The sequence below is a fragment of the Arachis ipaensis genome, chromosome B5, assembly GCF_059453495.1.
Source record: "Arachis ipaensis isolate K30076 ecotype BB chromosome B5, ASM5945349v1, whole genome shotgun sequence".
NCBI lineage: Eukaryota > Viridiplantae > Streptophyta > Magnoliopsida > Fabales > Fabaceae > Arachis > Arachis ipaensis.
This window is the reverse complement of record NC_142440.1, coordinates 27,577,453-27,603,955: the sequence shown is the minus strand read 5'-3', so window position 1 is coordinate 27,603,955 and position 26,503 is coordinate 27,577,453. Positions and strand designations below refer to the sequence as shown.

General features: G+C 40.9%; 1 protein-coding gene and 1 pseudogene across 1 annotated transcript; one reads left to right on the top strand and one right to left on the bottom strand.

Annotated features, from left to right (window-relative positions):
* Positions 1-899: 899 nt before the first annotated feature.
* Positions 900-1,721, top strand: LOC148563683 (uncharacterized; annotated as a pseudogene).
* Positions 1,722-3,191: 1,470 nt separating this feature from the next.
* Positions 3,192-3,665, bottom strand: LOC148563682 (uncharacterized). Its single transcript, XM_088486898.1, has one exon. It carries the CDS (start codon positions 3,663-3,665, stop codon positions 3,192-3,194), a length of 474 nt encoding a protein of 157 aa, XP_088343024.1.
* Positions 3,666-26,503: the final 22,838 nt, after the last annotated feature.

Here is a 26,503-nt window from a genome sequence, read left to right as displayed (position 1 = left end):
TTAAAAGTCTCTTAGGAAGCAAGTTTTTAATCATGTGATAATTTTATGAAGGAAATATAAATGCATGATAATCATATGAATAAGTGGGTAAAGATCATGATAAAACCACACAATTAAACACATTATAAACCATAAAATAGTGGTTTATCAAGCACCTGTTGACCTATATGCCTGGGTGACCTCGGACGTGAGGGACACCGCCAATCAGATGTCTTTAGAGGAACTCACGGAGTTCCGACAAGCCGACTACCTCTGCAAGGGAGGCCCTGAGGAAGCTAATTACGAGGTGTTTACTCCCACTGACCACGAACGGATATGCCATTTAAACCTAAACACTCCCCAGATCGCCGATTGGATCTGGATGTACAAAGCGATGTTCACCAACTTGGGGCTTCGCATTCCCTTCTCCCTTTTTCAAATGGCACTGCTAAACCGATGTGACGTGGCGCCGTCTCAACTGCATCCGAACAGCTGGGCTTCTATCCGCTGTTTCGAGATGGTTTGCGAGTACTTAGAATTACCGATTTCCGTGGAGGTTTTCTTATTTCTCTTCGTCTCAACAAACCCTTATAAGGAGGGGAGGGGAGGGGCCAAAAAGGCTTCATGTCCTTCTGGTCGGCCCAAGGTCAGAGAATCTTTAGCCTGTTTGAGGATTTCTACCATGGTTTCAAGGATAAATACTTCAAGGTTCGCCCTGCTGAAGGTCGGCATCCCTTCTGGCTGTCTTTGGAGGGGAACGCCGCATCCCAATCTACTGGAGTTTTGGGGCGGGGGCTAATGCCTTCACAAAAGTGACATACAAAGGGTTGTCTCCCGAGAATAAGAAGGTTGCTGACATTCTGTTGGCTATCTTCAGCAAGAACCACGTTAACCCCCATCTCCTCATGGGTGATCGTGACATGGGCATGGATTATACAGGTGGGTGGTCATTTGGTTGTATGCTCGTGTTTGTTATTATTCATTGATTCTTTAGCTGATTTGCCGACTAACGGGTTTTTGTATCTTGTTTTAGTGTCAATGGCTGGCGAGAAAGTTGGACTCGACACTTTGTTTAACACATTTCTCATAGAGGGCAGTGATGACAGTTCTGCCACCCATACCAACCAAGCGCTGCCCTCCCCTGTTGTTGAGGTGGAGTCCCAGCCTACCCAGGGAGAGGTCGTCGTTGTTGACAACCCAAGGAAAAGAAAACTGACCTCCAGCCCTGAGGGGGTCCTTACGGTGATGGAGAAGAACTTCGATGCCGGGAACTTTATTGATTCCCAACTCCTGCTTTGCACGGAGAACTTCTTCCAAGGTGGGGACCTTGCTTCTCAAGCTAAGTGGGTGTACCTTACCATTCTCCGGGCGGCTGCCATAGCACAGAAGGCGGAGCCCGTCTTGGCGGGGGCTCGAACCTTGGAAAATAAGCTTCAATCGTCTGTCAAAGCCAATGAGAAGTACAAGGTTAAGGTGAAGTCACTTCAGACACAGCTAGCTGCCTCCGAGGAGAAGGTTAAGGCTTCCGACGCAGCGATTGCACGACTTACGGAGCGATAGCTCACTTTGGAGAGCCAACTTAATGTTGCTCAGGGTCGGATGAAAGATCTGGAGAAGGAGCACGATGACGCCCTCTCATTGGCGACTGCGGCTAAAACTGAGGCTACTGAATTGAAGAAAAAGTACAAGAAAACTGTGAAGCATGGTTGGAATGCTATTATGGCGACCGAAGAGGCGATTAAGGCTCACGTAAAGCTGTTAGCTCCTGATTTTGACACCTCAGCCGTCAGCGTTTTCAAAACCATTAAGGATAGCAAGATCGTTGATATTCCGAAGAAATGAATTCTTTGTACTTTGTGTTTTGTTTTGGCATTATGTTGACAATTTCTGCCGTTCTACCGTTCTGACTTTTGTAGCCGTTTTGGGGCTTTTATTTGTAATTATTTAACTTTGAAACGATGTTGACAAAAATGAAGCCAAGTCCTGGCTTTTTCGTTTAATCACCTGAAATTTGGCTTTGTTTAATAGCCGTTTGTTGTAGCATTCGCGACTTCAGTGGTTTCCGGGGTGATCAGTCCCGGGATACCGTTTTGTTATTGGACCGGTTAATTTCCCAGGTCAAACGATTTAAACAGTGTGAACAGCACATTAAAGTATAAAACGAGAAAGGAACAATTAGTGTAATAATAATAAATTGCCATTCATGTAAACAACCAATGGGAAATAATCTGAACATAAAGTAATACGGGTCTTACTAAGCCAGGAAACCAGCTGCTCGCCGGGTGTGCTTCGGCCTCTAGGAGTAGAATCTTCTTAGGTTTCTCGCGTTCCACGTTCTGGGAACTTCCCTGCCGTCCAGTCGTTCCAGCTCTTGTATGGACCTTCCCAATTTGCTACCAACTTTCCTTCCCATGGTGTCAGGAGACCCACGTCGTTGCATCATAAAACTAGGTCGCTTGGCTAAAAATCTCTCTTTAGCACTTTGGTGTTGTAACGCAGAGCCATTATTTGTTTCAGTGCCGTCTCTGACAAGTGAGCCATTTCTCTGGTCTTGTCCACCAAGTCCTTTTCCACGGCTTCCTCAACTCCTCCCAAGAGTAGACGTGGGCTTGGTTCCCCAATATCTACGGGTATTATCGCATCAACCCCATAGGTGAATCGAAAGGGCGTGTCCGCGGTAGATGACTACTACGTCGTGCGATAGGACCAGAGGACCGATGCTAGCTCGTCTACCCAGGCTCCCTTCTTCTGGTCAAGTCGGTTTTTAAGACCTTGTAGGATGACCTTGTTTGCTGCTTCGACTTGGCCGTTGGTTTGGGGGTACTCGACAGACGATAACTTCTGCTTTATCCTTAAACCAGCGAGAAATTCCCCAAAATTTTTGTCAACAAACTGTGTCCCGTTGTCCGAGATGACGACCTCTGGGATTCCGAATTTGGCTATTACTTGTCTCTACATGAACTTTCGGCAATTTGCCGAGGATATGCTTGCCAATGGCTCGGCCTCCACCCACTTGGTATAATAATCAACAGTGACACTTAGGTACTTGACCTGCCCAAGTCCGATCGAGAAAGGTCCTAACAGGTCGACGCCCCATTGGGAGAATGGCCGGGAGGCCATCAGTAGGCTCAGTTCAGCCGCCGGTGCTTTGTAAAAGTTTGCGTTTTCCTGGCATTTCCTGCATTTTTTCACGAACTCTTTGGAATCCGCCATCATTGAGGGCAATAGTAGCCGGCCTTGACGAGTTTTCGAGCTAAGGCCTTTCCTCCGATGTGGTGGCCGCAACACTCCTCGTGGACTTTGCTTAATATGTAGTCCGTCTGGTTGGGGCCTAGGCACTTCAATAGAGGTTGGTTCAGGCCTTTCTTAAACAGCTGGCCTTGTATTATTGTATACTTGGCTGCTTCTCTCCTCAATGCTTTCGCCGTCTTTTTGTCATCAGGGAGTTTACTGTTTTTCAAGAAACCAGTGATCGGGTCCATCCATGAGGAGAAGTCGGCCACCCGGGTTATATGCAAGATCACTATTGGTTCCTTCACGAAACCTTGAATCAGCGATCGGTTCCCCGTTTCCGGCTTTGTGCTCGCCAGTTTTGATAAGAGATCGGCCCGTGAGTTCTTTTTCCTTAGAACGTGATGTACTGTGACCTCGTCAAACTCCTCGCTCAGCTTTTTGACCATCTCCATGTATTTTTGCAGCAGTGAGTCCCTGGCTTGACACGTTCCATTAATCTGTGATGTGACGACCTGAGAGTCACTGCATACTTCAACTCTGGTGGCCCCGACTTCCCTTGCCAAGAGTAGGCCGCCAAGAAGGGCCTTATACTCTGCTTGGTTGTTGGACACCGGGAACTCAAACTTGACTGATTGCTCATACACGACTCCAGTGGGGCTCTCTAGGATGATCCCTGCTCCTCCGAACGTTTGGTTGGAGGCTCTGTCTACATGGAGTTTCCACCATGTGCTCGGTGTCTCAGGGGGGGTTTCCTGTCACTTCGACCAGAAAATCGGCCATTGCTTGGGCCTTGATTGCATGCATGGGCTCGTACTGCAGGTCATACTGAGATAGTTCGATTGCCCAGGTCATCATCCTACCCGCCAAGTCGGGCTTTTGTAATACTTGTCGAATCGCTTGGTCCGTCCTGATGATTATCTGGTGTCCTTGGAAGTATTGTCGCAGCCTACGGGAGGAGGTCAAGAGCGCATATGGCAGCTTTTTCAACTTGCTATACCTCACTCTGCCCCTTGTAACGCCTTGCTCACAAAGTAGACCGGTTGCTGGATCTTCCCCACTTCCCGTACCAGGACGGTCGCTAAAGCCTCATCAGTTACTGCTAAGTACAAGTATAATGTCTCTCCATTTCAGGGTTTGCCGAGGACAGGTGGTGCTAAGATTATATTCTTGTAGTGATTGAAGGCTTCCTCGCACGCCGGGGTCCATTCGAACACTATTCCTTTTTTTTTTATCAAGTTGAGAACGGAAGAGCTTTAGCAGTCGGCGCACTAAGGAAACGGGATAGCGCCGTGAGTCTCCCCGTCAGTCTCTATACATCTTTGACACATCCTGGGCTCGTCATCCGTAGGATTACTTCACATTTCTCCGGGTTGGCTTTCACTCCTCTCTGGGTTATCATAAAACCTAAAAACTTCCCGGCTTCCATGGCGAAGGCGCACTTGAGGGGGTTAAGCCTCATGTTGTGCCACCGAAGAGATGCGAACACGGTCTCTAGATCACTGATGAGGTCTTCGGCCTGGGCGGTCTTCATCAGGATGTCGTCTACGTACACTTCCACCATGTTGCCGATAAGACTGCTAAATACCTTGTTCATCAGCCTTTGATACGTAGCTCCTACATTTTTTAGTCTAAACGGCATCACCTTATAGCTGTATGTACCCCCTGGCGTTATGAATGCCATTTTCTCCTCGTCTAGCCGGTGCATCGGTATCTGGTTATAGCCAGAGTATGTATCCATGAAACTCAGAAACCGATACCCCGTGGCCGCGTCTACTAGGGCATCGATGTTAGAGAGGGGGAAGGAATCCTTGGGACAGGCCTTGTTAAGATCATAATAATCCACGCACATTCTCCACTTCCTATTGGCTTTCTTGACGAGGACCACGTTCAACAGCCAAGTCGAGTAGTCCAGTTCTCGAATGAACCCCGCTTTTAGTAGGCTGGCCGTTTGCTTGGCCACCTCGTCGACTCTTTCTTGGGACATTTTCCTTCTTCTCTGTGCCACCGGTTTAGCTTCTGCCTTCACAGCCAGGTGGTGTGACATGAACTGGGGGTCAATCCCCAGCATGTCGGCTGGTGTCCAAGCGAACAGGTCACCGTTTGCCCGGATCATTTCCAACAATGGTTCTTTCAAGTCACGAGGGAGGTTTCTGTTCACGAAGGTAAACTTTTCTTCTGAGTCATCGACCCTAAACTTCTTGAGGTCTCCTTCAGGTTCTGACCTGGGCTTGTCGTCGACCCTGGTGTTGTCGCATGCGACTGCCGTTTCCAAATCTCCCTTGATGGATCCAACCGACCCATCATTCGCAACAAACTTCATTATCAGTAGCTTGGTACAAATCACTGCTCCGAACTCATTGATGGTTTTCCTTCCCAAGATGAGGTTGTAGGCCGTGGAGTCCCTTAGAACAACGAACTCCACCATTACCGACCTCTTTCCTCGGCCTCCTCCTATGGAGACTGGTAGGAAGACTATCCCATTAGGCTTGATAAAGTTATCGCCTAAGCCGACCACACCGTGTTGGTGGGTTTTCAGGTCGGTACCTCGGAGGCCCAGAGTATCAAACACGTTGCGGAACATGATGTTCGAATCGGCTCTGTGTCTACGAGGATTCGCCTGACCAGGCCAGTTCCCACTGTTGCTGTGATCACCATAGGAGGGTTCTCCGGCAAGTCGTCAAACCATTGGTCCTCTGGTCCGAATGATATTGATGGGACCCTATTGAGGGAAGGTACGGGAGTAGACAATGACACAGCCAAGACTTTGGCATCTTTCCTGCATGCCGAATTTGACTTGGGGAAAACGTCTCTCCTGACTACAACATTCACAATGGTGAGGCCGCGTTCATTGTCCTCCTCGGGTTCTTGTCTCGGTATCACGGCACGGCTCCTGTCATCGCCAGATTGGTTGCGATCCCGCCTCCTGGGTTCTTTTATGAGGTGAGAGAACTCTGCCAGCTTACCTTCTCGGATCGCCTACTCCAAAGCATCCTTCAAATAGAAACAATCTTGGGTCTTGTGGCCGAAGCCCTTGTGGTAGTCGCGGTAGAGATTTTTGTTCCCTCCAGTTCTATCCTTGAGTTGTCGGGGCCTCGACAGGATCCCTTTGTCGACTATCTGCTGGTATACCTCGACGATCAGGGCTGTCAAGGGGGTGTAGTTAGTAAACTTTCCTACCCGGGGGAACGGCTTGAAGGCTTTAGCTGGCGCTCCGTCCTTGGAGTGCTCCTTAGGCCTTTCCCCATTACCGGGCTGACGAACAGGGTTATAGGCGGGCTGCCGCTTGTTGGCTGCCACGACTTGGCTAACCTCCTCATCATTGATATACTCTCTAGCCACATTTTGGATTTCTTGCATTGTCCACACGGGCTTTGTGGTAAGGTGCTTCCTAAAATCTTCGTTCAGCAACCTGTTCGTCAAGCATAAACTGGCCACCGAGTCGGTCAGGCTGTCAATCTCCAAGCATTCATCATTAAACCTATTCAGGCTTCATCGTGGTCGTGGGTTCATTCTCCACGGACGGCGCCAATGTTTGGTACTTCGTGTCCCGAACGGGTCGGTGATGCTTTGAGGGTGCAATGATGGGAACCGGCTTGGGACCAGGTCTCTAGTGAGTGAGGGCTGAGACTTCGCAACGTCCCGAGCTGTTGTGGTGTGAAAGGGAGAGCCACCTGCAATGACACTCCGACGCCCAAGTCAGAGTTTGTACAAATGGCTGTAAGAGTATGGAGGTAGTGACGTACTTTGGGGGAGGGGTAAGGCCCTCCCCTTATATATCCTGCCCCTTAGGGCAGGTCCCACAGGATTCTTGCTCCTTCCAGGAAATTTCCTCTTTCCAGTTGTAACAAGCCGTCCCGGAAGAGAGGGAGTGTCCGGGCGTTCTTATCGGGTCGCTGCTTGACGCCTCGCCGGATCGGCCGGTCGGGCCAGGGCGCCGCCTCAGGCGGGCTGGGCCGGAACAAATTCCATATCAAATGTTGTGGTTAGCACATCATATCTCACCATTTTGTCACCCCTAACCATGCACGGGTAACGCTCCCACATGGACACGATAGCACAATATTAGATGCTTTAGCCGTTAGCACCACTGAACTTTCCTATTTTGAATGGTGCTTTGTCCTTAACTTAATTTTTTGGATACTATTATTTTTATTTTATTTGTTTATTTATTTTGTGATTAGTGTTTAGCACAATTTTTTAACGTTTATGTTCTTATTTTAGATTTTTTCCTTCTCTTACCATAAGTGTTGGTTTTTTAGTTATGTTATTGCTCTTATAAAAAATATTGTTTCATCGTTATTTATTTATAAAATGTAAATATTAGTTAATTATAATAATTTGTATAAAATGCTAAAAATGAGTTCTTTTAAATAGACGTGCTAAATTCTTAAGATCTTTTAAGTTAAGATTTTGAAGCGCGAGTTCAATTAACTTCTATAATAAAATAAAATATCACTATAATTAAACTAAATAACTATATATTATCTCATTTTTTTTAAATTAGCCTATGATAAAAATTAGAATACTATGGGGTATTAATTACATTAATTCTTTCTAAAATTCTTAAAATTTTATTCTAAATTTAATCATGAGCGTTGGTTAAATTTGATCTTTATTAAGATAAAAAATTTGGTGTTTAATACGAAAGTAAAACTCCAGAGTGAGCCAAAAGAAACACCTAGCTAATTACACCTGAATCACAAAGTAAGATTCTATTTAACTTATTCCCAGGTTGGATTTAGAGAGAGTAGTCCTTCATGTTCTTTGCTCCTTGCTTGGCTAACCAATCAGCAGCATGATTTGTTTCTCTTCGAACCAAGGCAAATTGAACTTCCCAGTCTCAGCTTAACAAGTTCTTAATTTCAGATAGAATATCCTGGTCACCCAACATATTGGAGCCAAAAATATTTGACAGAATATTAAAAACACAAAGAGAATTTGTCTCGCAAATAACTCTTTGGTACCTAACTTTCCAAACCAAAATTAAACCACCTCAAACCGCATAGAACTCGCAAAGGTATATAAACCAGAAGGGCAAGGAACCAGAATGGCTAAACACCCACTCACCAACATCATTTATAAGTATACAACCAAAACCAGCCTGCTGACTATCATGAAAGATGCTAGCATCACACTTTAATTTGATTATTCTGGCAGGAAGAGGTTCCCAAGTGAACTTATAGACAGGGAATGCAAGAGATATTGCCCACTGTTGCTTCGAACTAGATCATTGACAAAGCTCCGAGATAAAACAATAGTCTTCTCCTCAGACCAAGCAGCATCAAAATAATATTCTTGGCATCTACTCCTCCAGATTCACCACATTCCAACTACGATCAACTCCTCCCTACTACAAAGAGATTGGGCTAACCAGGATTGGATGTTGGTAGTTCCAGAATTGAGAGAACGATTGAGAAATGGCTCAAGAAGATTCCAAACAACCTTGGCTTTGTCGCACTCCTTAAAGCAATTCTAAACCGTCTCGGCATAATAGCCACAACAATGACAAATATTGTTATCAACCAAACCTGTTCTAAAATGAAAATCTTTTGTAGGCACAGCATCATGGCAAATAAGCCAAATTAAAAGATGGACCTTCTCAATGGAATCAAGCTTCCATATCCAAGACCAGTTCACATTCTCCTCCCATTGGTATTTTCTCGTTGCCATCCAGTTATAGCCACTCCTCGTACTATATTCTTTCGACACAGCCGGATCCCAAAGCTACCCAAGGCCATTTAAAATTTTAATAAGGGATGGAAGATTAACCAAAATATTTCTAATATCCAAAGGAATAGGGGTTTTTAAGTTGTCAAGATGCCAAATACTATTATGAACCACATCTCCAACTAAATAATTCAACTAAAAAATGTGTATAAAAGAAAGAAGCTCACCCAACTTGCCAAACGGATTTCAAGTGTCATTCTAAAGAGATTGTTGGTCACCTCCTGAACACTAGACAAGGCCATCTCTCAAACTATTATAAGCTTTAACAATGTTATTCCAAACATTTAATGCACTCTTGAAATTTTTCAAAATTCTGAAATCTATGAGATATTTGGATGCCAAGATTTGTATCCACAATTTATCTTTGGAGTGCAGAATATGTCAAATCAATTTCTAAAGCAATACTAGATTAGCACATTTAGAGTCTTTAATGCCAAGGTCACCCAGCTTCCTAGGAGCTACCACTCTGTCCTACTTAACAAGAGACAAACTTTTCCCATTAGTTCGTTCGCTCCATAAAAATTGTGTTACCATTGAATCAATTTTATTACAAGCATATATAAGCAAAAGAGATACCTGCATTTGATAAACCTGAATGAAAGAAAAAATTGATTTAACATGGTAAAGCTTTTCGACCTTGTTAAGCAGCTATTCTTTCCAACTAACCAATCTACTTTGAATTTTTTTTTCCAAAACTTCCTTAACAATTTTCCTTGCTGCCCTGTCATGCGAGATATTAACACCTAAATACTTTTTCAAATTCTAAGTAAAACGAATATTAGAGATCCTGGACAGAATATCTTTCCTCCTCTGAGATATATTCTTAGAGAACTATGCTTTCAATTTAGCAATATTTACTTTAAGGCCAAAAGCCTTGGTAAATATATTGAGAGTATTTATAATCATTTTTTCCTAACTCCTTGTAACTTTGCCAAAAAGAAGAAAATCATCTACAAACATTAGATAGAAAATTCTTAGTCCATCTTTAGTCACAATAACAAGAATTCAAAAACTATTTAAAACAAGATGAGATATAAGACAAGCCAAATGTTTCATACACATAACAAAAAGATATGGAGACATTGAATCATAGTCTCAAACCTCTTTGCGAAGAGAAGCTAGGCAACCTGTCACCATTCCATAAACAAAAAATGACAAGAAACAAACACATCTCATGATCAAGCTCACTATGTTATTGGGGGGCTCAAAACTTTTCAAAGAATGACTCAAGAATCTCCAATTCACCCTATCATATGTCTTCTCTAAATTAATTTTAAAAGCTATTATACCCTTCTTAGATTTAGTTTTCTTCATCAAGTGCAGAATCTCCTGAGCCACAATTATATAATCACTTAACCCTTGGGATAAAGCCACTCTAAATGGGGCTCGCTACATTAGATAGAAAAAGGGCGAAAGCGATTAACCAAGACCTTCATAATTATCTTATATATAAATTACATAAGCTAATAGGCCTAAAATCTTTCATGGTTATCAGTGAATCTACCATAGGAGTGAGCACAAGCAAAGTCTCAAAAATAGTTAGATCCATAGGCTCCCCGAAGAAGGCTTTAGCAACGATCTACCAAATGTTTTGACCAAAAACATCCTAATATTTTTTGTAGAAAATAGCGTGAAAATCATCCAAGCTAAGTGCTTTAAAAGAACTCATACCCACGACAGCTTGCCTTACTTCTTCAAAGCTAACAGCTTCCGTTCACTTATTGCAAGCAACCTGACTAAGTTGGAGAAGGGGAATGTTCTTGAGAGAATCAACGATAACATCCTCTTGGCTACAAAAAAGCTTCTGAAAATACAAATTAGCCTTCGCTTGTAGGCATATAGCATCATTTGACCAAGTACCATCCTCAAGCATGAGACAATGGATCTTGTTCCTTTTTTGCCTTACAATAGTTTGTAACTGGAAGAAACTTGTATTTATATATTCAAATTTCATCCACTGTTCTCTAGATTTTTGGTACCATAATAGTTCTTCCTGGACAAGAATAGAATTAAGGTCATCTTGGCTTATTTCCTCCTTTTCTAGCTAATAGGAATCATCTAACCATTCCAAAAGTTTTGAGATGCTATTAATGTGACTTTCCAAATCATTTTTTTAACAAAGACATTACCAAAAAACTTCTTTGTTGAATTTTTGCGCATCTTTCGCTCTTCAGAGAAATTTCTAATCATGTTTGGTGAACCCAATTTCCAAGGCTTCTGGACAATATCCTGGAAAAAAGGATGCATTATCCATGCAACTTAGAAGTGAAAAGGATGATACTTCTTTAGCTTGTTGGCATCTTCATGCTTGCATCTAACTAAAGTAGGAGAATGATCTAAATGGAACCTGCCAAAAACTTCCCAAAAGCCTGAGAATCTAAAGCGACAGTCCTAATTAACAAAGGCTTTGTCTAGTTTTTTCGCAACATCCAAGTCGCCCCTAACCTTTCTAAACCAAGTGAATCTTTTTCTGGATGACCCCAAATCTATAAGACCACATTCATCCATAGCAGCAGTAAAGAATTCGACTTTAGAAGAGTTAAAGGCCCTACCCCTGACCTCCGAAGCTACTAGAACTTCATTGAAATCACCCAGCATTAGCCAAGGAATCCGAATTTCCACTTCCAGCTTATCAAGATAATCCCATAATGCATAACGCCTATGAGCTTGGGGATGGGTATACACTGCAGAACAAACCCACATATAACTTCCTTTACAAACCTCAAAGGTAACATAGTGCTATGTGATCTCCATAACTCTACTATTCCTCTAGGATTGCTCTGCTAGCACCTAAAAACCACCACTCGTTCCTTTCACTTTAGAAATTCCAATATCATAATAACGCAGCTTATTCTAAAAATTCTTTATCTTTTTAAAGATAATATGAGTTTCAATGGCAATAAAAAATGCAGAATGATACTTCCTAATTAATCTTTTATAGTGAACACGGACTAGAGTACTAGATGCCCCTCTCACATTCCATGATAAAAAGCTAAAGTTTTCACTATCCATACATACATACATACATACATACATATATATAGGAGGCCAAAAGAATAACATAGCACCTAACTTATTGCTCACCGACAATGTCTTCCTAACTTCTTTCCCTTTTCCATTGTGCTTATCATCTGAGCATTCCGATTTCTCTGTGAATTGCACCCTTCCTTCATCTTGTGGTGAATTTTGCAAGGAATTCGGTCTCGCTCGCTTCCTATTAGAGTTGAAAGGTGGTGTCGCACGAGGTCCCTCTCCCTTTCCTTTAGATTTATCACCACTTGCAAGAGGCGAAGGTAAAGGCGTGCCCATGGCAGGGAGATGTTGCTTCAGAGGACTGATGCATGAGTATCTTATGCACTTTTCATTAGTATTTCTTATAGAAAAGTTGTGAGTTTTACTTAATAATTATATGATTTTTAAGAATATTCTATTAGTACTTTAATTTTCTTGATTTCATGATTCTTGTAGGAAAATGTTAGGAAAAGAGAAGCAAAAGAATAGGAAGGAACCCAGAATTGAAGACAAGTGCAAAGAGAATTCATTAATGCTGTCGACCCTAGCCTCCTCACACTCCAAGAAACATAACTTGAGCTACAAATGTCCAATTGAAGCGATTCTAGCGGCATTAGAAAGCCAACTTTTAGATCTTTTAAACAATATATAATAGTTTATACTTTCTCTCTAGCATCACGGCGCTAAACGCCACGACCCGACGTTTAACGCTGTAAGTCTAGAAGTTCGTGCAAACTCTCTGTTTGGTGGCGTTAAATGCTACGACACGGCGTTTAGCGCCAGACGCTTTGTAAAATGTGCCAAGGATGTACGCTAGTGGCATTAAACGTCACTACCTGGCATTTAGCGCCAGGAGTCCCGTAACACCAGAATTGCTCTCTGTCGAGCAATGGCGTTTAGCGCTAGTAGCGCGTTTTCCACTCTCCATGGAAGACTTAGTTTTAATTTTTATGTAAGTTTTAAATTAAGAAAAGTTAATTTTTAGGGTTTAGAATTTTAGTTTCATATCAATTAAAATTAGATATAAAAGGAAAAAGGATTTATCCATGCGGGCTCTCTCTTCTTCTTCTTCCTCATTCCGTACTTTTACATTTTTTTACTTTAGGTTTTTCTCTGAGCTATGAGCAACTAAACCTCCATTGTTAAGGTTAGGAGTTCTGTTATTTTAATGGATTAATACTATTGTCATTCTACTCTTAATCAATACACTGTTTAATATTCAAGGATTAATTTCGTTTTTCATCCTAGTAATTAGAGTATATTCGAAGATAACTCTTCTTCTAATTGAATTCTTGTTGAATCTTGAAAAAGTTAACTCACTTGAATTACAGCTTGAAATTAATTCCCCACAATTCTCTAATTACCTGTATGTAATGCGATACGTGACATATAATCGTCTTATCCTTGGGTACCTAGGGTTTGTGTGGCTTATAAACTAGAATTGGACTTAACCTTCTAATTTAAATTAAGTGACTAAGGAATCAGCGATTGATTTGGTTAGAGGAGATTAAATTACTAAGGAATTAGGATTTAATCACTTAAGGTTTGCCATGAATTAAATCTTTGCATGATTAAAGTGTGTGATAAGAACTGTTAATCTGAAAATTTAACATCTCTAAAGCCTTAACTGTTTTCTCATACTATTTTCACCAACCAATAACTGTTTGCTTTCTCTTATTCTCTAATTGCTGTTTTATGCAATTTGAATCGAAATCACTCAATTTAGTTTGTCTGACTAGTCTAATCACTCAACTATTGTTGCTCAGTCCATTAATCTTCGTGTGATCGACATTCACTTACCTGAGTTATTACTTGGTATGAGCCGGTGCATTTTCGGTTAGTTTGTGGTATTTGAAATCCACAACCAAGTTTTTGGCACCGTTGCCGGGGAGTAACTGTGATTGACAACTACCCGTTGTTTGATTACCTACATTAGACATTTTCTTGCTTTAATTTGCTTAATTTTTCCTTTTTAATTTTTGAATTCTCTTCTTGATTTTTTTTTGTTTTGTTCATTTTATTTTCTTATTTTTCCTTCTTAGTTTTGATTTTTTTTCTTTAATTTTCTTCTTCATTTTTGAAAATTTTCTCTCTTTTGTTTAACTTATTTTATTTCTTCTACTCAGTTTACCTCACTGGGAATTTTCTTCACTCTGACATAGAGATTCTCACTTTTTCTTGTTTTCTTTTTGTTTATGAGTAGGAACAGGGACAAGTAACCTCTTCTTGATTTTAATCCAGAGATTAAAAGAACCGTTAGAAGACGCCAATAACAAGCTAGAGGTTTTAGAGCTGTTGAAAGTCTCAGAGACAATTCTAAGGAGGAAGCTGAAAAAATCACCATGGAGCCAAATAACAACAACAATGTTGTTATTCCTAATGCTCTTAATGCTCCTGAGCAACCTAGAAAGACTCTTAGTTCTTACACTGCTTAAAATCCCACTTTCTACAGCAGTAGCATTATTGTATCCCCCTGTGAATGCTAATAATTTTGAGTTGAAGCCTCAACTCATTACTTTAGCACAACAAAATTGTCAGTTTCATGGACTCCCACAGGAAGATCCAAACTTGTTCATCTTCAATTTTCTGCAGATTTATGATACAATAAAGACTAATGGAGTCCATCCTGACGTCTAGCAATGGCTTGACACACAATCCAAGGAGAGTCTGAATACATGGGATAATGTGATTAGCAAATTCCTAACTAAATTCTTTCCACCTCAGATGCTGACCAAGCTGAAAACTGATGTTCATACTTTCTGACAAAGAGAGTGTGAATCTCTTTATGAAGCTTGAGAGAGGTACAAGGTGATGCTCAGAAAGTGTCTTCCCAACATGTTTTCAGACTGGATACAGTTACAGATACTTTATGATAGAGTTACTGAGGCTGCCAGAATGTCTTTGTATAATTCTGCATAAGGATCTCTTCACATGAAGAAGACCACTGATGAGGCTCTAGAGTTGATTGAGATGATTGCCAACAATCAATATTTATAATCTTTTGAGAGAAACGCCATGAGGAAGGGAGTCATAGAACTAGATGATTTAGATACCATTCTTCCTCAGAATAAAGCCATGTTTCAACAAATAAATGCCATCACTCAACACTTGGATGGATTACAAGTCTCAGTTATTAATACTCAAGATGCTTCTTATGACATCAATGGTGGATTTTCTCAAGGTAAGAGTTATGATTATGGTCAATTTCCCTCTAAATAGGTTAATTACATGGACAATTCCTCCAGACCTCATAATAATGATCCTTTTTCCAAGACATACAATCCAGGATGGAGGAATTGATGAGTGAATATTTTATACGCTATTTGGCATCATTTTCATATAGTTTTCATTATATTTTGTTTAAGTTTTATTATATTTTCATATGTTTTAGTTCTAAATTTACATTTTTTTATTCTACTTTGAGTTTGTGTATTTTTTGGTGATTTCAGGTATTTTCTGGCTAAAATTGAGGAGTTTGAGCAAAAGTCTGATTCAGAGACAGAGAAAGCACTACAGATGCTGTCAGGATCTGACCTCCATACACTCAAAGGAGCTTTTCTGGAGCTACAGAAGTCCAAATGGCGTACTCTCAATGGCTGTGGAAAGCTAACATCTAGGGTTTTCCTGAAATATATAATAGTCCATAATTTGTTTCGAAAATGAAGGCCCAAAACTGGCATTCAACGCCAGCTACTGCCCACTAGTCCCATTCTTGGCGTCCAGCACCCATAGGAGAGCAGCTGGCATCCAATGCCCAAAAGAGAGTCCTTATCCAGCGTTCAACGCCCCTAAGGGGTACTAGCATATGGAGACACCCTTAGCTCAGCCCAAACGCTCACCAAGTGGGCCCAGAAAGTGGATTTTCGCACTACAAGACTAGTTTATCTTATTTCTGTAACTCTTAGTTAGCAGATTAGTATATATACAAGAGTTCACCCTTGTTAGAGGACTCTTGCCCACTTTTACGTTTTTCATTGTATTTTTAAACAGCATGAGACACTAACCTCTTAAGGTTAAGGTTAGGAGCTCTGCTGAGTTTCATGGATCAATAATATTAATGTTCTATCTCAATATGTCTGATTCTATTCTCTTATGCAACCTCGTTCTTCATCTCATGAATTAAGGGTGACCCGTGATAATCACCCTTGTTCTATATGGGTTCCGTGCGAGTCCTGACCTGGATAGCATTGAACTAAAGCTAGAGATTGCATTGCGGATTCCAATAGAGCATTTGAGCAACTTTGGATACGTGACATGAAATTTCGTTGACTATGGGTGCGTGAGGTCTCTGTGGCGTTAAGGCTAGAGTCAGAGAAGCAGCACTTTCTGATCCAGAAGATCTGCCTTGTCTGTGGCACCTTGAGTAGGATCGTGAAGGGAAGTGGATTGCTTAGAGCTTCATCTTCTGCTACAGTAAGAAACCTAGAGGTGGCTTGATGAGAGGACATGATTCATCTCAACATGGTGGATTGCTGTAGTAGAGGAGGTTAACTTGATGAGAGGACATGAGTTAATCACTTACAGTTACCATGGAAGGAATTAGAAAGTTATTGAAGTAGACTGTAAGAAAAGTTAATCCGGAAAGACAAAGCATCTTCGAAACCTCAATTGTTCTATCACCATTGATTTCTCATCTATCTAGTAATGTTTTATTTATTTATTCTGTTTTATGTTTTTTTCTTGTGACAACTATAATTTCTATCTGCCTAACTAAGATTTGCAAGGTAACTACTGCTTGCTCAAACCAACAATCTCTGTGGGATCGACCCTCACTCACTTGAGGTATTACTTGGACAACCCGGTATAATTGCCAGTCTATCTGTACGAATTCTACAGAGCCAGTTTTGTGCACTAGGAATCACCCAAATTTAGGATGAAAAATCAACAACAGAGGCAACAAAACTTTAATAACAATCATGGCCATCAAAATAATTTCAATTGGAACAATTTCAACAACAACAATCCACCATCCAGTTCTCAGAAATTTTCTAAAGAAGGTTTAGTTGCAGAACTCTCCAAGAATACTATTAGTTTTATGCAGGAAATCAGAGTTTTAATTAGGAACTTAGAGGTTCAGATGGGTCAAGTAGCCACACAAGTTGCTGAAATTGATAAGAGGTCCACCAATACCTTTCCTAGTAACACAATTCCAAATCCAAGAGAGGAGAGTAAGGCTATCACCTTGATAAGTGGACAAGTGGCAAGTACGGAAGCACAAATTATTGAGGAGCCGATTAACAAAGAAGCTCCGAAAAAGGAATAAGCCAAGGAGAAGCACACCCTTGAGAGGCACCCTGATAATTCTTTTCTGGTGGATGTTGAGCAATACAAGGTGAAGTCTCTAGTGCTGGAGTATATGTCCAAAATTCCATACCCTCTGAGGCTTAAAAAAGAAACCAAAGACAAGTAGTTTTTAAAGTTCTTGGAAGTTTTCAGAAAATTACAAATTAATATTCATGAGGTGTTGGAGTAAATGCCTCTCTATGTTAAATTCATGAAGGAGTTGTTATTCAAGAAGAGGATTTTAAAATGAGACGAGACAGTGGTCATGACCAAGGAATGTAGTGCTATCATTCAGAGTAATTTGCCAAGAAAGATGCAAGATCCGAGAAGCTTTCAAATACCATGTACCATCAGGAGCACATGATGTTCGGTTTCTTGTACGGTCTAGAATTTCACAAATAAAATCTCGTTGCAAGTATAGTTCTAAACCAACAAAGAATCCTCACATGCAAAAATATTGGTTGTCACATGTACAAACCCCAATAAGAATTAACCGAAGTATTTAAACTTCAGGTCGTCTCGCAAGGAATTGCAATGAAGTGCTCAATTATTGGCTATGAAGATCAAGGGGGTTTGATTTTTGTAATTGGCAAGAAAAATAAATGACAAGAAAGTAAAATGTCAAGAACTAATAAAATAAAGGAAAAGTACTATTAGCTAGACATAGGTAATTGAGATCACCATCCTTGTCAACAAACCATATATTGACAATTATGAGGAACCAAGCTCATTAAGTGTACTTCTATACTTGAAGTATATCAAATGGCTTGATCAACATCAATCCATAAGCCCTAACCTAGCTACCAATTAACTTAGTAACCTAGCTACCAATTAACTTAGTAGTAGGCTAATGTCAATGGTTATCAAATTGACCACCAAGGGTTCTCAAATCACCAATTCATTGAGACCCAATGACTCAAGTTTATCCAATTCTCTTAGCCCAGGCCAAGAGTAAAGAAAACTACTCCATAATCAAAGGAAACATTTCATCAAACACATGGTAGGCATTAACAAAAGACATATTCAAATTGCAATTAAATTGGAAATTATAAGGACCCACTAACAATTATCCATAAAGAACAACTCAATTAACACTAATAAGCATAGAAAATATCAATGTACTCATAGAATCTAAGATCTACAATATCCATAACATGAGTGGAAAATTGGAAAATAACAAGATAACATAACTCAACATAAGATCTAAGCAAAATTATACTAGGGAATTCAAATTAAGTAATCATAACTAGCAATTAACAAAACCCAATTCAGAATTTTAGCAGTGGGAGATCAAAATCAAACTAGATCTAGAGGAGAGTAAGGGTTTCTCTCTCTAGAAGAAAAAAGAACCAAGAAACTAGCAAAAATTGTGTCTAAGTGTGTAATGGATGATCCCCCATTTTCCCCTTGAGTTCCAGGGTCTTTTCCATGCAGAACCAGCTTGAATTTGGGCCTGTTGAGCCTCAGAAATCACCAGGCATGATTTCTTTAATGAGGTCACGTGCAGCTCGTCACGCATACGCGTCATGCACGCGTGCGCGTCGCCTGAATTTCGCGATCCACGCGTACGCGCCAAGCACGCGTGCGCGCCGATGGAGATTTCGCCAATCCACGCAGATGCGTCACCCTTCGCGCGCCATATCCAACTTCATGCATCCACGCGTACGCGTGAGGTGCGCATGCGCGTCGCGGCTGATTTCCAAAAATCCAATTCTTCATGTTCCTTCCACTTGTGCATACTTTCTTTCTCTCTTCTAGGCCATTCTTTCCCTATAACTCTGAAATCACTCAACAAACATATTACGGCATCGAATGGTAATAAAAGAGGATCAAAACATGGCAATTTTAAAGAAAAAGAAGCATGTTTTCCATCATGAAGTAATATTAGGAAGAGAACACAAAACCATGCAATTTAAGTGAATAAGTGTAGAAAATATTGATAAAACCCCCCAAATTCTACATAATATAAACCACAAAATTAGAATTTATCAGCACAGCCTTTGAAAAAACCTTGTGTAATCTAGGAGCAAGCATCAATTTAATGCCCTTGTTCGTGATGAAGAAGCTGCAAATCAAAGAGGCACAACCAACAAGGATAGTATTACAAATGGTGGATAAATCTCTGAAACATGCACATGGAATAGTAGAGAATCTCTTGGTCAAAGTGGAAAAGTTCTTCCTCCCAACCGACTTTATCATTCTTGACGTAGTAGACGATGACAATGCCTCTATAATCCTAGGAAGACTGATAAACCACTATTTTATGATTTATCTTGTGCTCAATTGAGTATTTTTTTTATCAATTCTTTACCCACTTATTCATAAGATTTGCATGGTTTTACAATTCCCTCCTTATTCTATGATATATGAGAAAACATGTTTCCTATGCCATAAAAATATTAATTTTAATTATCCTTTATTACCATTCGATGCCGTGATCTGTGTGTTAAGTATTTTCAAGCTTCATAGGGCAGGAATGGCTTAGAGGACAGAAAGGAAACAAGCAAAAATAGAAGGAATGCACAAAATGGAGTTTTGAAGAAGATGGCAGCGACGTGCACGCATGGACGACGCAGACGCGTGCCTAGCGCAAAACGCAAGCGACGCGTGCCTAGGCGCAGAGCATAAACGACGCAAATGCGTGACTGACGCGTACGCATGGTGAGAAAAATCTCCAATGACGCGCACGCGTGACTGATGAGCTGATAATTTATACCCTTTTTGGCATTGTTTTTACATAATTTTTAGTATGTTTTTATTACCTTTTATTATATTTTTATTATTTTTTATTCAAAAATCACATTTCTGGACTTTACTATGAGTTTGTGTATTTTTCTGTAATTTCAGGTATTTTCTGGCTGAAATTGAGGGACCTGAGCAAAAATCTGATTCAAAGGCTAAAAAAGGACTGCAAATGCTGTTGGATTCTGACCTCCCTGCATTCAAAGTGGATTTTCTGGAGCTACAGAAGCCCAATTGGCGCGCTCTTAATTGTGTTGGAAAGTAGACATCCTGGGATTTCCATCAATATATAATAGTCTATACTTTTCCCAAAATTTGATGGCCCAAACTGGCGTTCAAAGTCAGCCTAAAACATCTTGGCGTAAAATGCCCAAACTGGCACCAGAATTGTAGTTAAACGCCCAAACTGGCACCAAAGCTGACGTTTAACTCCAGGAACAGCCTAAGCACGAAAAATCTTCAATTCTCAGCCCAAGCACACACCAAGTGGGCCCCGGAAGTGGATTTCTGCACTATCTGCACTTAGTTACTCATTTTTTGTAACCTAGGTTACTAACTTATTATAAAAACTACTTTTAGAGATTTATTTTATACCATCTTTGATTAGTTTTATGCTATCATAGACCATTTTGTACATGATTGGAGGCTGGCCTGACGGCCATGCCTAGACCTTTCACTTATGTATTTTCTACGGTGGAGTTTCTACACCCCCATAGATTAAGGTGTGGAGCTATGCTGTTCTTCATGAATTAATACAAGTACTATTGTTTTTCTATTCAATTCACACCTACTTCTTCTCTAAGATATTCACTCGCATTTTAACCTGATGAATGTGATGATCCGTGACACTCATCATCATTCTCACTTATGAACGCGTGCCTGACAACCACTTTCGTTCTATCTGCAATAGCTTGAGTGTGTATCTCTTGGCCTCCTGGTTCACGACGCATGGTTGCCTCTCCTAACAACAGAGCATTCCATTCCGTGAGATCAGAGTCTTCGTGGTATAGACTAGAACCATTGGCAGCATTCCTGAGATCCAAAAAGTCTAAACCTTGTTTGTGGTATTTCGAGTAGGATCTGGGAAGGGATGACTGTGACGAGCTTCAAACTTGCGAATGTTGGGCGTAGTGACAGTGTGCAAAAGGACAATGGTCCTATTTCGATGCTAGCGGGAACCGACAGATGATTAGCCGTGCGGTGACAGCGCATATGGATTTGTTTTCATCCTAGAGGATCATACAGCTTGCCATGGAAGGAGGTAACACATGGTTGGAAGAAGGCAGTAGGAAAGCAGAAGTTCAGAAATAATAAAGCATCTCCAGACGCTTATCTGAAATTTCCACCAATGAATTACATAAGTATTTCTATTTTATTTTCTGTTTTATTTATATTTTAATTATCAAAACCTCATAACCATTTGAATCCGCTTGACTGAGATTTACAAGGATGACCATAGCTTGCTTCAAGCCAACAATCTCTGTGGGATCAACCCTTACTCACGTAAGGTATTACTTGGACGACCCAGTGCACTTGCTGGTTAGTTACACGGAATTGTGAAGAAGTCTTGAGATCACGTTCTCCCACACCAAGTCTTTGGCGCTATAGCCATGGAATGAATAATCACGATTTCGGCATACCAGTGACCCACGCGCACGCGTGACGGACGCTACGTGCAGAAAATTGTAGAAGTTGCCCCCAGCATTTTTTGGGCCCTTTTTTGGTCCAAATCCAAGCCTAGAAACACATAATAGAGGCTGGAGAATGAGGGAATCAAATAATTCATTCATTCATACAACATTGATAATTGATAATTTTATGTTTTTAGATGTAATTTTAGGGAGAGAGAGGTTCTCTCCTCTCTCTTAGGTTTTAGAATTAGGACTTCTCTTAGAGTATGTTTATTTCCTCCTCAATTCCAGGTTCAATGTTCCTCAATTTAGTTTCTCTTCTACTTTTATTTATTCTAATGCTTTCACTTATTAATTACTTATTTAGCCAAATTGGCTTATGAACCCTTCATGTTAGATTTGAATTTATGTTTAAATATAATTTGAGGTATTTAAGATTTATGATTGCTTTCTTCTATTTATGATATAAATAATTTAGATTCCCCCTCCCCTTTGCTTTGGTTGAGTAATTGGTGACACCTGAGTTATCAAACTCAGCGGTTGATTGAAAATTGGAATTTGCTGATTGATTTGGATCCCTCTAAAGCTAGTCTTTCCATAGGAGTTGACTAGGACTTGAGGAATCAAGTTAATTAGTCCACTTGACTTTTCTTTATTTAGTAAGGGTTAACTAAGTAGGAGCAATAACAATTCTCATCACACCTGATAAGGATAACTAGGATGGGATTTCCAGTTCTCATACCTTGTAATGGTTTTCATGATAATTAATTTACTTTATTATTAATTTATTTTTCTTGTCATTTAAATTACTTGTTCCTTATTTCAAAAATCCAACGATACTTTTTCATAACCAATAATAAATCATACTTTCCTATAATTCCTTGAGAGACGACCCGAGGTTTAAATACTTCAGTTATAAATTTTATTGGATTTTGTTACTTGTGACAACCAAACTTTTGTACGAAAGGAATTCTTGTCGGTCTAGAAACTATACTTACAACGGGAATTTATTTGTGAAAATTCTAGATCGCGCGAGAGTTTCGCTCGTCAAAATGGCACCGTTGCCGGGGAGTTGCAACTGTGTGCCTTATTATTGGTTATTGTAAATATTTTATTTTGCTTGTTTATTTCTTTTTATTTTTGTTTTTAATTTTTATTAGTTACTATGAGTTCTCACCCCCGTCGCTTTGAGTTTAGATCTAATGTTGTTGAAAGGAATGGAAGATATATCAGGAACATGTGTCAAGGTCGAAACAATCACAGATGGAAGGAGCCACGAGGATCTGATCAACCCTTTCGGTAACAACACTTTCCAAAGTACCAGGGACAACGACCATTCTACGATGCACACCCAGACAATAGTTACGGTGGACCCCTTCGTGACAACCCACCTCTACCTGATTACTATGGTCAAGAGCGATTCCGAGGTGTATACCAAGATGATAGATATGGTGGACCCCCTTATAGTTACCAACAAGCCCCATCATATGCCTATAAACCACCTCCTCAACATAGCTTCGAACCACCATACTCACAAGCCAATCACAACCATTCACCCCAACAAGACCCTAACCTTTATCCACCCAAATTCCAATCCAATTACTCCCAAGAACCACCACTTCCATATGCACTATGTCCATATCCATCGACCCAAGAATCACAAGCTCGCCTGAAGGAAACAGTAAATCAATTTCATGCAACCCTTCATCAACTGGAACGAGCGATAAATTAATTAGCTTTCCAACGTTCGGGCACTCAAGAGACTCCCATGGCTTCATGTGGAGACTCTAATGAAAAACGTAGCACGAAGGAGACACTAGAAGCTCCGATTGACAGTACGGAGCATGACTTTGTACTGGAACAAGTAGAGGAAGCTGAAATTATCAAGAAAGAAGAATTGGTTGAAGACTTAAGGGACGCTTAACCTCCATGGGAATCAAAAATTGTGGAAGATTCCGCCCAGAAATTTGCAATTGATGCTAAGGAGGATAATGAACAACCCCCAAGGCATGTATCTTACGAAGAATTGGACGGAACAGATCAAGAAGCAATTTTCCTTGGTAATGATGATCATGAATCAAGCTCTCCTAGTGATGAACTTGCAGTCGTAATTGAATTCTTTGAGACTGAAGAATCTGCCCCAAGTGAATATGAAGATGATGTGGAGGTAGAATTTTCTCCACCTCCAACTTATGACTTGAGTGATAAGGAAGACATTGAAGACTTTGATTAAGACGTGGTTGCAGTCGAAGAGGTTTGTCAGGAAGTGGAAGAATTCACAGAGGAGTATAAGGAAGTGGAGCTTGAAAAACCACTAGAAACACCTCTCTCAAGGCCATTACCACCTCATACAAACTTCAAGTGGGTAAAATCCTTAGCCTTCATCTTTACTTTTCCACTTGAATATGGTTTGCTTGAAACAGATGGCCAGCTTAGAGCTCTTTGCAGCTTTAAGAGTAAGAGGGAGATGGTTAGTGATAGAAGTTGGCATCTAAAGTTCAATACGGTTCCACACTCCAAATGGAAGTGCAAGGATTGGTATAGAGCTCGATTGAATGAATATCGGAAGAAGCTTAGGCATCTCAGTAGAAATTCAGGTTGTGTACTGCCTGGTTGGAATAATGAAGATAGAAGTGGAGACGGGTACAAAAGCAAGGTTTGGGATCCTGGAATTTAACCTGACAATCAATACTCCTGGAGCCTGAAAACCTGCTTTAACTTGCTCAAAGGCTTTACGTGCCTAGTTTGGGACCCCGGAGGCTATTGGAATTACAAATGTTGGTGGAGATTTCTGGATGAGTTCAACCACAAGCCGCCATAACAAGGAGCTCTTCAAATGTCCAACTTAAGGACTTTAACTAAAAGTGCTAGGTGGGAAACAACCCACCATGGTATGATCGTTCTTTCTTAGTCTTTGTTTTATTTCGTTCTGCTTCACTCTTATTTTTATTATCATTATTCTATTTTTCTTAGAGTTCATGCATACCATCAGCATCAGCATTTTTGCATTCTGCATACTTCAGATTTAAAAAAAAAATCACACCATGCGTGGGCGTCAATTCCAAATCGGCATATCAATCCAACGCCCAGAAAGTTAGGCTGGAATCGTGCGGCTGGTATGCGTTAGGCATAATTTGGGCCACGCATACGCGTCATTTTCATTTACGCACACCACGCGTAAGCGTGGGCGACGCGTACGCGTCGCGTGAAAATCTTTGCCCCCTTAATTGAAACAGAGAGTTGCGCCAAAACGATGCTGGATTTGTGCGTTTAGCACAATTCTAGTCGATGCGTACGCGTGCTCCACGCGTACCGTCATTTTCATTGTCCCCCATTCACGCGTTCGCATCAATGACGCTTCCGCGTCGTTGCACTTCTGCCTCATCCACGCTTTCGCGTGACCCACCTGTTCGCGTGGATTTGAATTCACTTAACCCACCCCGATGCGGAAACCCTAACCCAGCGTCGCCCCTCCCCCCCACAGTCTTCTCCTCTCCCCTCTGCAGCCTCCCACTACCACCGCCACCCAGCCCGCCGCAGCGCCACCGTCGCCACCCCTTGCCGCACCGCCCTCACCCACTCTTTCCCCCTTCTCTTCCTATTTTCTCCTTCCCCTTCCCCCTCTTGCACCACCACTACCCCCTACCCCGTCGTCAACCCAGCTCGCAGCACCGCCACCGCCACTGTCGACGAAGCCCTGCCGCCGCACCACCCCCTTCCCCTCCTTCCTTTCCTCCCTCCTTATCCCTCTTTCACCCCCTGCCTCCACCAAGGACCACCGCGGGACTCCCAACGCCACCGTGCCGCTTCTCAGCACCGTCGTGCCGCCCACCAGCACCACCATCCCACCACCCTCTCTCTGCATTCAATTTTTGTTACTGCGCGCACCAGGTTCCACTACACTCCGATTCCTTTCCCGATCCAATTAGTTAGTTTGCATATTTTTCAATTATGTTCAAATTAGGATAGTTAGAAATGCATGTTCGTAGTGGATTTTAGGTGGTTAGGTAGCTAGGATGTGGTTAGTGGATTTAGGTCTGATAATTGCACCGTTCTTGCTAACTGCTTTATCTGTTTCGCAATTTTGAAATTGTTGTGCTATTAATACTGTTCATATGCTGTTCATTACTGTTTCATGCTGATTTGATATTATTCAACCTAAATTGCTTTTCTTGCTGCAGATTGAGTTTGTTTATTCTGAATTCATGTGCCTTGCTATTTGTTACTCTTTTCTGCACTACTTTAATGTCATATGAACTGAATTTCTGCTGCTGTTTATTACCCGGGAACATCCACTTTATAGCCAGAATGCTGCTCGATTTTTTCAAAAATTGTTTCACTTAACTCCCATTCATAAATTGGCTTTGGCACTTTTGAATTCTGCACTAATTGGTTTCAACCAGGCCAATTCATGGATGAATGGGCTAGCATTCCTACTCATTCTGGTTCCCTTCTTAATTAAATCGCATTATTGTTAATTTTATTCATTTTGCACTTCTTTTATTTATCATCATTAATGAGAATGTGAGTTAATTGTTCTTCAAGTTTGCACAATTTTTGTTAATTAGGAACTACATTACTATGCCACTCACTTTAACTTCACTTTTTAACTCTTCTCTGCATTAACTTTCTAACTTCTATCTTAGTTTTCACCTAACTACTTTCAACCCATTTCAAGGCATGATTATTGTTGTTCCTGATAAACAAACATTCCGCATATCATGGATCTTGGATTGTGATTTTATTTCAATTCTTTGCCTTTTAGCTTGCATACGGTCCAAAATTCTACATCTATCTAACTCACTTTATGCTTATATTGTTATGCTACTCCTCTTTTGCCCCTCTATGCTTATATTGCTCACATACTATTTACTTACCTATTTTTCTGCTTTAGT

Excerpts from the sequence above, each read along its gene's own strand:
- LOC148563682 (XM_088486898.1), bottom strand. The coding sequence starts at position 3,665 with ATGGAGATGGTCAAAAAGCTGAGCGAGGAGTTTGACGAGGTCACAGTA.